The following is a 13,684-nucleotide window of genomic DNA, read 5'->3' as shown; positions in this document are numbered from 1 at the left end:
AAATTTAAGAAAGTTAAAATGGTCCAAGCATCTTTTCCGACCACAAGCTAGGAGACTAGATATCCATTATAGGAAAAAAACTATAAAAATACAAACATATGGAGGCTAAACAATACTCTACTAAACAACCAAGAGATCACTGAAGAAATCAAAGAGGAAATCAAAAAACACCTAGAACCAAATGACCATGAAAACATGATAACCCAAAACCTATGGTATGCAGCAAAAGCAGTTCTAAGAGGGAAGTTTATAGCAATACAATTCCACCTCAAGAAACAAGAAAAATCTCAAATAAACAACCTAACCTTACACTTAAAGCAATTAGAGAAAGAAGAACAAAAAAAATCACGAAGTTCGCAGAAGGAAACAACTGATAAAGATCAGATCAGAAATAAATAAAAAAGAAATGAAGGAAACGATAGCAAAGATCAATAAAGCTAAAACCTGGTTCTTTGAGAAGACAAACAAAATTGATACACCATGAGCCCAACCCATCAGGAAAAAAGGGAGAAGATTCAAATCAACAGAATTAGAAATGAAAAAGGAGAAGTAACAACTGACATCGCAGAAATACAAAGGATCATGAGAGACTACTACAAGCAACTATATGCCAAAAAAATGGGCAACCTGGAAGAAATGGACAAATTCTTAGAGAAGCACAACCTTCCGAGACTGAACCAGGAAGAAATAGAAAATATAAACAGACCAATCACAAGCACTGAAATTGAAACTGTGTTTAAAAATCTTCCAACAAACAAAAGCCCAGGACCAGATGGCTTCACAGGTGAATTCTATCAAACGTTTAGAGAAGAGCTAACACCCGTACTTCTCAAACTCTTTCAAAATCTAGCAGAGGGAGGAACATTCCCAAACTCATTCTACGAGGCCACCGTCACCCTGATACCAAAACCAGACAGAGATGTTACAAAAAAAGAAAACTACAGGCCAATATCACTGATAAACATAGATGCAAAGCTCCTCAACAGAATACTAGCAAACAGAATCCAGCAGCACATTAAAAGGATCATACACCATTATCAATTGGGGTTAATCCCAGGAATATAAGGATTCTTCAATATACACAAATCATTCAAAGTAATACACCATATTAACAAATTCAAAAATAAAAACTATATGATAATCTCAATAGATGCAGAAAAAGCTTTTGACAAAATTCAACACCCATTTTTGATAAAAAAACTCACCAGAAAGTAGGCACAGAGGGAACTTACCTCAACATAATAAAGGCCATATATGACAAACCCACAGCCAACATCATTCTCAATGGTGAAAAACTGAAACCATTTCCACTAAGATCAGGAACAAGACAAGGGTGCCCACTCTCACCACTAATATTCAACACAGTTTTGGAAGTTTCAGCCACGGCAATCAGAGAAGAAAAAGAAATAAAAGGAATACAAATTGGAAAACAAGAAGTAAAAGAGTCACTGTTTGCAGATGACATGAAACTACACATAGAAAATCCTAAAAGTGCTACCAAAAAACTACTAGAGCTAATGAATGAATTTGGTAAAGTAGCAGGATACAAAAGTAATGCACAGAAATCTCTTGCATTCCTATAAACTAACAACGAAAGATGAGAAGGAAATTAAGGAAACACTCCCATTCACCACTGCAACCAAAAGCATAAAATACCTAGGAATAAACCTACCTAAGGAGGCAAAAGACCTGCATGCAGAAAACCATAAGACACTGATGAAAGAAATCAAAGATGATACAAACAGATGGAGAGATACACCATGTTCTTGGATTGGAAGAATGAACATTGTGAAAATGACTATACTACCCAAAGCAATCTACAGATTGAATGCAATCCCTATCAAATTACCAATGGCATTTTTCACAGAACTAGGACAAGAAATTTTACAGTTTGTATGGAAGCACAAAAGACCCCGAATATCCAAAGCAATTTTGATAAAGAAAAACGGAGCTGCAAGAATCAGGCTCCTTGACTTCAAACTATACTACAAAACTACAATAATCAAGACAGTATGGTACTGGCACAAAAACAGAAAGATAGATCAATGGAACAGGATAGAAAGCCCAGAGATAAACCCACACACATATGGTCATCTTATCTTTGACAAAGGAGGCAAGAATATACAATGGAGAAAAGACAGCCTCTTCAATAAGTGGTGCTGGGAAAACTAGACAGCTACATGTAAAAGAATGAAATTAGAAAACTTCCTAACACCATACAGAAAAATAAACTCAAAATGGATTAAAGACCTAAATGTAAGGCCAGACACTATAAAATTCTTAGAGAAAAACATAGGCAGAGCACTCTATGACATAAATCACAGCAAGATCCTTTTTGACCCACCTCCTAGAGAAATGGAAATAAAAACAAACAAATGGGACCGAATGATACTTAAAAGCTTTTGCACAGCAAAGGAAACCATAAACAAGATGAAAAGACAATCCGAACGGGAGAAAATATTTGCAAATGAAGCAACTGACAAAGGATTAATCTCCAAAATATACAAGCAGCTCAATATCAAAAAAACAAACAACCTAATCCAGAATTGAGCGGAAGACCTAAATAGACACTTCTCCAAAGAAGACGTACAGACTGCTAGCAAATACAGGAAAAGATGCTCAACATCATGAATCATTAGAGAGATGCAAATCAAAACCACAATGAGGTTATCACCTGACACCGGTCAGAATGGCCATCATCAAAAAAATCTATAAACAATAAATGCTGGAGAGGGTGTGGAGAAAAGGGAACACTCCTGTACTGTTGGTGGGAATGTAAATTGATACAGCCACTATGGAGAACAGTATGGAGATTCCTTAAAAACCTAAAAATAGAGCTACCATACGACCCAGTAATCACACTACTGGGCATATACCCTGAGAAAAACATAATTCAAAAAGGTACATGTAGGCTTCCCTGGTGGTGCAGTGGTTGAGAGTCCGCTTGCCAATGCAGGGGACACAGGGTCATGCCCCAGTCCGGGAAGTTCCTACATGCCGTGGAGCGGCTGGGCCCGTGAGCCATGGCCGCTGAGCCTGCACGTCCGGAGCCTGTGCTCCGCAACGGGAGAGGCCACAACAGTGAGAGGCCCACATACCAGAAAAAAAACAAAACAAACAAAACACACACAAAAACAAAAAGGTACATGTACCACAATGTTCATTTCAGCACTATTTACAATAGCCAGGACATGGAAGCAACCTAAATGTCCATCGACACATGAATGGATAAAGAAGATGTGGCACATATACACAATGGTCAGCCATAAAAAGGAACAAAATTGAGTTATTTGTAATGAGGTGGATGGACTTAGATTGTCATACAGAGTGAAGTAAGTCAGAAAGGGAAAAACAAATACCGTATGCTAACGCATATATAGGGAATCTATAAAAACGGTACTCATGAACCTAGTGGCAGGGCAGGAATAAAGACGCAGACATAGAGAAGGTACTTGAGGACACAGAGCAGGGAGGAAATGCTGGGGCGAAGTGAGGGAGGGAGTAGCACTGACATATATACACTTCCAAATGTAAAATGAATAGCTAGTGGGAAGCTGCTGCATAACACAGGGAGATCAACTCAATGTTTTGTGATGACCTAGAGAGGTGGGATAGGGAGAGTGGGAGGGAGGCTCAAGATGGAGGGGATATGGGGATATATGTATACATATAGCTGATTCACTTTGTTGTACAGCAGAAACTAACACAACATTGTAAAGCAATTATACTCCAATAAAGATGTAAAAAAAAAAAAAAAGTTAGTTGGTCCTAACTTTGTATCAGACTACTTGACTTGGGCTTGAATCCTAGCTTCACCATATATTAGCTATAAGACCTAGAACAAATAATTTAACCTCTCTGTACTTCACATTTCCTTACCTGTAAAACCAAGATAATGATAATAACAATATTTACATCAAAGAGTTGATATAAAGAATTTTTTTTGCTTGTTAACAGCCTACATAAATAAGTGCTGTCATAGAAGTGTTCACTAATATTAAAAAATGCAAAAGTGGGACTTCCCTGGTGCACAGTGATTAAGAATCCGCCTGCCAATGCAGGGGATATGGGTTCAATCCCTGGTCCGGGAAGATCCCACATGCCGCAGAGCAAATAATCCCATGCACCACAACTACTGAACCTGCACTCTAGAGCCCATGAGCCACAACTACTGAAGCCCGCGTGCCTAGATCCCGTGTTCTGCAATAAGAGAAACCACTGCAATGAGAAGCCCGCACACCACAGCAAAGAGTAGCCACCGCCTGCTGCAACTAGAGAAAGCCCACGTTCAGCAACGAAGAGCCAAAGCAGCCAAAAATAAACAAATAAAATGTATTAAAAAAATGCAAAAGTACTTAAATGGCAAAAAAAATTCACTACTTTATTGAAGAATATTTTGTTTACTAATATGAAAAAATATTTGAAATCCTTCAACTAAAAGAAAAATCTATAGATTGCTATATTAATAATTGCTCAAGCACTTTTATGCCCTTTTATTTCATAAAAAAGACTTTTTATTGCTTCAACTAAGCTGACCTGCCACCTACTTTACCATTCCATTGAAGCTAATAAGAATTGAGTTCTACTCTATAATAGATAAAATTCAAAGCAACATCAGACAAAAGCGCATTAGGACATTCTTACTGAAATGGACTTTAACTTACACAGATTCCTAAAAAGAAAGCTATTAAATGATAATCCTGATCACATGTTTTACAGATATAACACATCAGTTTAAATAAACTAAACTTTGATAGACAACTTTTTAACAAAAGATTGTCATGAATTGTGTACACCCACACATACACTACACTTACAAGACAGGGTATAGTGTTTTGCACAACATAGTTTTTTAATAAACATTCTGTTTACAGCTGTAGGATTAAATAATAAAGTTAAGATGTGCACCCAATCAATGATGTCATGACATTCAAGGACCATCTACATAAATCAAAAGCAGAAGATGTCAAGGATATCCCACTCCAGTGATAATCATGTAATGAACTAAAGAGATGTGCATTTCAGATCTACACTGTCATCAATCCCTTGATAATAAATGAAACAAGTCAGCTACTTTACAACCACAAATGGTATATTAAATACATGACATCTCTTTTTTGCAGGAGGAAGTAACTAGCAGTAGCAAAAGTTCAAATATATTATTTAAGAATGCACAACATGAATTCAAGGCTGAATACAGATAACCTTTAGAATATAAGCTGTCTAGGAAAAAATATGTTTCATCTTGTAGAGTATTATTTAAGATTTAAGACCAATGTAGTTAGAAATATATTAAACATGAACATGCCTCAATCAATTGGGGTTCTGTGGTATAAATAAACGGAATTCTATTTCTATGAAAATATTAAAAATATGTTTGCTCTCTTAAAATTGACTCTGATGTGAAAAATATACATTTTCTCCACTAAAAATTCAAGTAACAATAAAATCAGTTCGTAAATATTTGTTTCTATTTAGATATTTTATAATCATGCTTTAGAATATTACTATAAATATTATAAATCTCATAGCAAGATTATAAAGATTAAAATGAAAAACTGTAGTAGAAAGTGTAAAATTAAATTAGCTTACAATACAGCTGTTGTATATGCCAGGATTAAATCCTATTCACACATTCTATGGAAATCTAATAAAATGTGAAACAAATACACAGATTAGTGATTAAGAGATAAACTGCCTAGATCTGGATTCCAGTTGTTAATTCTGGGTTATTTCCTCTTTATGCCGTTTTCTCATTTATAAAATGAGAGATAATAACAGTACTAGTTCAGAGGTTTATTGTAAGAATTAAATTAGTTAAAACTTATAAAGCACCCATGACAGTTTCTGAGCCAACATAAGGACTCATGAAATATAAGCTTCAATTGTCACTATTATCCCTTATCTAAATTGCAAATGTATGTACCATTTGGGTCAGATCAATTTAATTTCTTGTATTGCACACTGTTTTAGAAGTATTTTTCCTCTTTTCAATTCCACATGTTTTCTCCTTCCTCATTCTCTCAATTCATTCATATAAGAACACATATATCACCAGCACCATGATCACTAAAACTTAAAAGAATGAACTGCAATCTCAACCCAGAGTTACAAAGGAACTTCTCCATAACCAATTAGAAAGGACAGTAAGGAATACGTTCCAGGTTAGGATATTAGGCTGAAATGGCAATTTTAAAAGTTTTTTCTTCCTTCAAATCCTAAACAAATTAGCAAAAACAAAAATATTGAACAACCAATAAAACCCAAACAAAAATAACTAAAATAAAAGAAACATAACATAAACTACCAAACATTAAAAAACTGGTTACCTTGGGGAAATTAAACATACTGGTATTAGAACTAAGGTTGCAGTAAGCTCAGTTCCTAACCATGTCCCCGAAGCAATGTTGGTAAACTAACAACATTCTGATAATTTTTCTTAATGCCTTCATATATGGAGAGACACAAACCGAGTAACTACTGTTCTCTCTTGTTTCCTCTTATTGAAGATGCTAGAAAAATCTACAGTGCAAAAATTGGTGAAACAAGGAAGTGAAAAATAGGGCTAACTTCCCAGGGCAGTAGCCTCCAGAGTACTCTCTGAAATGACGGATAATGATTCACAGCCTAAGCACATTTTTCCCTGATGAGAATTGTCCATAGTTTCTAATAAGATGGAATGAACTTGGTAGAAAATACTTAACGAAATCTTGTAAAAAGAAAGCAAGACTTAGGTGTGCTACGAAGGCCTCCTCACCTAGGTTGAAGATCTCTCTCCCTCTTTTCATGATAGGCAAACAAAACTGGGCAAAAAGCAAATTTCAAACATCAAAGTGTAGCTCAGTGACAGAAAAAATTAGCTTTAGCTTTAGAGACAGTGAGAAGGGAAGGAGTCACCAAGATATTCTGTCTGTCTAAGCCAAACAGTAGTTATGCAAACATAAATTGCCACTCAATGAATAAATAAAAAACAAATAAAATATTTAAATAAAACTGGAAGATTCTATACAAAAGACAAAGAATATATAACAAAAAAATGAAATTCCTCATGATTATTTTCTTCTAAAAAACAACATAAAACTATAACTCAAAAAAACACACAAAAAATAAAAGTCAAGATAAGAGAAAAAGGTAGAGAGGCTGAAGATCTAAATAAACAAAATGAAGAACAAAACAATCATTATAGGCAAACCACAGACAGAGAAAATAAAACATTAAAAACTTTACTCATGACTGGAGACCAAAGAAAGTAAAGCAATTAAGAAATAACTAATAGATATGAAAGACAGACATATCTAACATAGATTTATGTGTCACTAAGAAAAAGAAAATAAAATGCAAAAGATAGTTCACATTTTAATTTAAAGAAATTACTAAGAACTGAAGGAAAAATCTGAATTTGCAGATTATAACAAAAAAACTATGTTCCAGGAACTTTTGATAAATAATGCTCAATATTAAGTCATATTCCTGTTAAGAAATCAACTCCATGGACAAATAAATCTCAGACAGAAAACAAACAAATTATCAACTAAGGGAAAATATCAGGCTGGCCTCAAACTTCTCTGAAAGCAACGTTCAAAGCCAAAATACAATGAAGCAATGTCTATAACGTTCTAAAGGAAAGCAAGGGTTAGCCAAGAATATTCAATCCATCAGGATGTCATTCAGATATAATGACAGCTGACAAATATTCTTAAACATGAAAGAATTTTAAATTTACAGCACACATGAACCCTTTGTTGGGGGGAGGGGAGGAGACAAAACCTAGCCAATTAAGAATTGAGTCAATATTCACACAGTGGAATACTATAGGAATAAGAGGGAACAATCTAATAGCGTAACATAATAACATAAAACTCAATGCTGAGTGAAAAAATGATGGCACAAAAGAATATATATTGTATTATTACATTTATATAAAATACAAATTCATTTATGGTGTTGGAAGACAGGATAGTAGTGGTCCTTAAAAGGTTATAGACTAGAAGGGGGCTCTAAATTGCTGGTAATATTTTATTTCTTAATCTGAGGACTGATTACCCAGGTGTGGTCAGTTTGTGAAAATTCATTGAACTGCACACTACTGATATGTGCACATTTCTATATGTATATATTTTTCAGTCAAATTTAAACAGAGCATAATAAATGGTAAAATAAATGTTTCTCCTACTTTTCTTTCTGGGAAAAAAAAAAAAAAAGAATTGAGTCCAAAGAAAGAAACTGGGGGAAATTAAGAAATTATTATGACTAATAAAAGAGGGGATGGAGTAATGAATTCACTTAAATATATTACAAACACTCAAGTACTATCAGAATTGTGGTTAAAATAAATGAGTGTTACATATTTAGACAATATGAAAAATAAAATATAACTTTAAAAATTAGAAGTTGAAGAGACAAAAATGAAAAAGAATTATGAGAGGACTAATATCTTCAACTTTCATAGCAGACTGTGGATTAAAGTATGTAATTTAAAAAACAAAGATATGAATAAAGCTCTTATTAAAAAAAATCAAGCTCTTCATTTTTTGATAATTTATTAACATCCTGTTCATTGAGAAAATGATGGTTCTTTTGTTAAAGAAACATTTTCTTGTTTTTCCATTGTTTTTATTTTATTAAATTTACATACAACACTGCAATAAGCAGGTTTACATATCTATGCTTATATACTATTACTTTTTCTTAAAGATATATTCACAGAATAGGGTTATTGAGTAAATGGGTGTGTGTGCACATGCCTATATAATTATTATTAAAATACATATGAACATATTGCCTTCCCATAACACAAAAATGTACATTTCCACTAAAAATATAAGACAATACCATTGCCCATCTCATCTCCCCTATCTCTTTCAAGAGTACTAGCTATCATTCTTTCCTTCTCTCAACCTGAGAACAGAGAAGTTATATCATAATTTCTCTAATTTACATTTCCCTAAATATTTGTGTAAATATTCAGTCATTTGAGTACCATTCTAAATGCTACTGGTAACTTATATTCTTCTGTGAAATCCCTATTCCTGTCCTCTGAATATTTGCCTGTTGGGTCAATTTTTCACTTATTTCATGAGAATTATTAATATAGTAAACATATTAATTTATCAGTCTTTCCATGTTCCATTATGTCTTTCCATGTTCTTGATGGTATGTTTCCTCAGCTTAATATTATATGTAGTAACAGACGCTTACTTTTTATACTTTCTAAGTGGTCTGTCTTGGTTTCAAAATTCTCCCATATGCCTCAGTGCCACTTTTACAGTTTTCCAAATCTGTTTCTAAAATACTTACTGTGTCATCTTTCATCCTATATCCTTACTCTATCTGGAAGATTTTTTATATATATTGTCTTTATAGTATTGTTTTAATTAGTATTGTTTATCTGGGAAATCAAGTACATTCTCAATATTTTTATTTCATAAATCTTAGGGCTAAACTAATGCATTTCTTTTCCCGCATTAACTGGATATTTGCAGATCCAAATATATTTTGTGGAAGATTTTGATATTTAGATATTTTTAAAGGTATATTTAAATTTCAAATACTCCACTGTTATTCTAATGGAATGATATGCTAATTTTACTGTATTGAATTTACATATTAATTTGAGAAAAACTGACATCTTTGGGGGCAGTAATATTTTCTCTTTTTGACTATAAAGAACATTATGAAGACATTTGGAAAAATATGAATAAGGTCTATATTTAAATAATAGCATTGCACCAGTGAAAATTTTCTGATTTGATAACTGTACAAGATTAAAACAGAGAATGGGCATAGGAAATTCTCACTTAAGTAATTAGGGGTAAAAGGGTATCATGGCTTCAACTTACTCTCAAATTCAGAAAAACAAAGAAAAACAGGAGAGAAGCAAATGTGTTAAACTTTTAACAACTACAGAATCTAGGAGAGTGTTGAAGAGTAGTTCTTGTACTACTCATTACTCTCCTATAAGTCTCAAATTATTTCAAAATAAAAGAAGAATTCTATGTCTCTGTTTCTGTCTCTCTCTCTTACACACACAGAGCAACTTACACTACCCAGAATGGAATGATTCTCCAGCAGTTTATATTTTGTATTGTATTAATGAGATTTTATACTTTTGTTAAAAACAGTGTCTGTACATTTCTTAGAGAATTCAACCCAAAATAGTACTTCTGTCCTAACTGTATACATTTCTGATTTCCATTCTTAGCTGCTACTGCTTGCTACTCAAAAGATAATCTATTAATTTGTCTGCATATTTATCTTATATCCAATAATCTTACTAAAGTTCCTATTAATTCTGGTAGAAAAATATTCAAGAATCTCTTAGATTTTCCTAGATCATAGCATGAGCAATCTGAAAGTAATATTACATCTTCTTTATCTACCAATTATATTAACAATATCTTGCACTTGCAAAAACATTAAAAAATTTTGTTACTGTTAATAGAAGATATCAATCACTCTTTTTTCCTGATTTTAATAGAAATGACTTGAAACATTTTAAATAATAGTAAATAGTCATTATCATATTTAAATTGTTTTCTGATATACATGATTTTTTCTCAGTTTCATTAGAGCTGGACACTAAAATTCGTACTATGCATTTTTCTACATTTATTGATATATTTGCATGATTTTCCTATTTTTAATTTGGTGATATAATTTATTTTATAGGTAGATATCTTAATATCAAATCATCTTTAGCATCCATAAATAAATTATAAGCAGTCTACACTATACAGCTAACCCTTGAAAAACATGGAGGTTAATACACATATAATTTATAGTCAGCCTTCCATATTCAAGGTTCCTCTACATCTGTAATTTCGACCAACCGCAGACTCTGTGGTACTCTAGTATTTACTATCAAAAAATACTGGCTGATGGGCTTCCCTGGTGGCGCAGTGTTGAGAGTCTGCCTGCCGATGCAGGGGACGCGGGTTTGTGCACCGGTCCGGGAAGATCCCACATGCCGTGGAGCAGCTGGGCCCGTGAGACACGGCCGCTAAGCCTGCGCGTCCGGAGCCTGTGCTCCACAACGGGAGAGGCCACAACAGTGAGAGGACCCCGTACCGTAGAAAAACTAAAAATAAAAAAATAAAAACTACTGGCTGATAAGTGGACCCCCCAGTTCAAACCTCTGTTGTTCAAGAGTCAATTGTATAGTTCTTTCATTACATTGTTGGATTATGTTGGTTAAAGTTTTAGTTAGAATTTTGTGCCTATATTGTTAACTGAAATTTGTCTTCTACAGTTTTATTTTTCCAGTATCTTTTTTCATACTATGAAGGGTATATAAAGTGAATTGGGAGAGGTTTTCATCATTTTTAATGTACCAGAGAAATATCAGCAACATGTGAATTATCCACTCTTAATATATTAGAAAGAATTCAGATGGTGCTTTTTAATTTTTTTCCAAATTTTTAACAAAAGTTCCTGTCAAATGCTTCTAGTTCACCTTAAGTGTGAATTTTTGTAATTTATACAGCTATAACACCATTAATTTCCTCTATGAATTCACGTTTGTTACACATGTTCAGAAGCAACTGCTGAGACAAGCACTGGCCCAGGATGGGTCTTTCACTTGGTCGCCGCTGTGAGGATCCAAGAAGAAAGCTGTATTCTCCCTCATTTCCTCAGCTACCACCTTAAGGTTAAAGAAACTTCATGCTGCTTGTTCAGCTTCTCTCTAGAAACCTAAAGGATCTCATCTACCATAGGGGTTTTCATTTCCAGTTAATTGTTCTGTCATGCCTAGAGAGGGCAAAAATCCTTCACTATTTACTTTATTGGAAAACTATCAAAGCCAAGGCTACAGAGTCTTGCACTATCTGCCTAGAATCCCCATGATTCTCTCACAAATTTATTTTTAATTTTTTGATAATACATGTTTGCTAAGACCATGCTGCCATTTTACCTACACAGTTTCCCATGACTAACATTTTAAAATGGTACCTTCCTCACACCACTCCTAGGTTTAACCTACCTCAAATTCCGCATGTCTGTGAACATCCTCTGCTCGCTGCCTGCTCAGGATAAATTCGGCTTCATTCGCTACTCTTACTAGGTGATCCTTCATGGTTTGGCTAAGCAACCTATAAAGAGATAAACATCATCAAATAAATATATGTATACACACGACATATATGATTATTCATTGCTCAAAGGTGGTGTATTTTATTACTTGGGAGAGCAAAGAACATTTACTCTCCTGTTCTGACATCATACCAAACGAAAGACCGTTATTTTACACTAAATAATTGAAGAACACAACAGCAAAAAGTTATCCTTCTGGCAACAGCAGATTCACTTTTATCAAACTAACTATACAAGAAAAGCAACTGAAAATGCTAGATTAAATTTATCTTTTAATCTTTTTTAAGGTATTGGAGAGTTTCCAAGGTAGCCAAGATTTAAACAGCCAGGATCCTAGAGAAGACGTTCAGCATGACCTTTCCCATTGACACATTTGCTACTCACAGGCGGGAATAGAGAAGCTAAACAGAGCTGTTATAAGTCTTATAGAACTGGGAGACAAAAAATTGAATTTTATAACCTGTCAAGGTAGAGGAATCCTAGTAGTTTACCAAGGCTTACAAAAGGAGTCCAACTATACCCCAGGAAACAGACAACAGTTCTCAAAAACATGAAAACAGACCCTCAAACAACATTATGGAATTTGCACGTAGATTAACTGGCAGCCAATTAACTAAACAAAATTTTCAGAATCTCATATGGTGAGAAGAAAAAAAAACAAACATAAAGAACAGTGCTGTAGACGCATTGTAAAACCCTGGGCTTTAAGAAGACCTAGAAGGGCTGCAAGATAGGAGTAGGCAAACTAAATAAGGCAACTCTCACAAAGATTTTAAAAATTGCACCTTTGAATCAGCTCAGTCTTAAATTAACATAATTGGCACCTAATTTAACTGTTAATCAAAACTCAAAAGGAAATCCTCTCTACAGGAAGATATCATCATCTAGAGACTGTTAAATACAATTTTCTGCATTATTAAATACAATGTCCAATATTTAATCACACATGAATGTGACATATACATGCTGCTATATAATAAAATGATTAACTAATAAGTATCTACTGTATAGCACAGGGAACTCTACTCAATACTCTGTAATAACCTATATGGGAAAATAATCTAAAAAAGAGTGGCTATATGTATATGTATAACTGATTCACTTTGCTGTACAGCAGGAACTAACACAACATTGTAAATCAACTATACTCCAATAAAATATTTTTTAAAAAATCACCAGTGAACAGGTAAAATAAGAGACAACACCAAGTGAATGAAAACCAAACAGAAGCCAACTCAAAGAAAATCAAGATAGTAAAGTTTCAATAGCCTCATCCATCAAAGGGCAGACAGCAGAGGCAAGAAGAGCTACAATCCTGCAGCCTGCGGAACAAAAACCGCAATCACAGAAAGATGCACAAAATGAAAAGGCAGAGGACCATGTCCAGATGAAGGAACAATATAAAACCCCAGAAAACAACTAAATGAAGTGGAGATAGGCAACCTTCCAGAAAAAGAATTCAGAATGATAGTGAAGATGATCCAGGACCTCGGAAAAAGAATGGAGGCAAAGATCAAGAAGATGCAAGAAATGTTTAACAAAGACCTAGAAGAATTAAAGAACAAACAAACAGAGATGAACAATACAATAAACT

At 33.9% G+C, this 13,684-nt stretch overlaps 1 protein-coding gene across 4 annotated transcripts in view; it reads right to left on the bottom strand.

Moving 5' to 3' along the window:
• The window catches only part of LRBA (LPS responsive beige-like anchor protein), a 743,236-nt gene that overhangs the window by 455,575 nt on the left and 273,977 nt on the right, over nucleotides 1-13,684 (bottom strand). For all 4 annotated transcript variants that reach the window (XR_014326184.1, XM_082838660.1, XM_082838661.1 and 1 more), the window contains one exon: nucleotides 11,981-12,089. Coding sequence is in view for 3 of the 4 variants with exons in the window: in XM_082838660.1 (XP_082694786.1) it covers nucleotides 11,981-12,089 (109 nt within the window). In the remaining variant the exon portion in view is untranslated. The remainder of the gene's footprint in view (nucleotides 1-11,980; nucleotides 12,090-13,684) is intronic.

This window comes from Leucopleurus acutus, assembly GCF_964270905.1.
Source record: "Leucopleurus acutus genome assembly, chromosome: 4".
NCBI lineage: Eukaryota > Metazoa > Chordata > Mammalia > Artiodactyla > Delphinidae > Leucopleurus > Leucopleurus acutus.
Note: the sequence above shows the minus strand (reverse complement) of the source record. Positions and strands in the feature narration are given on the sequence as shown.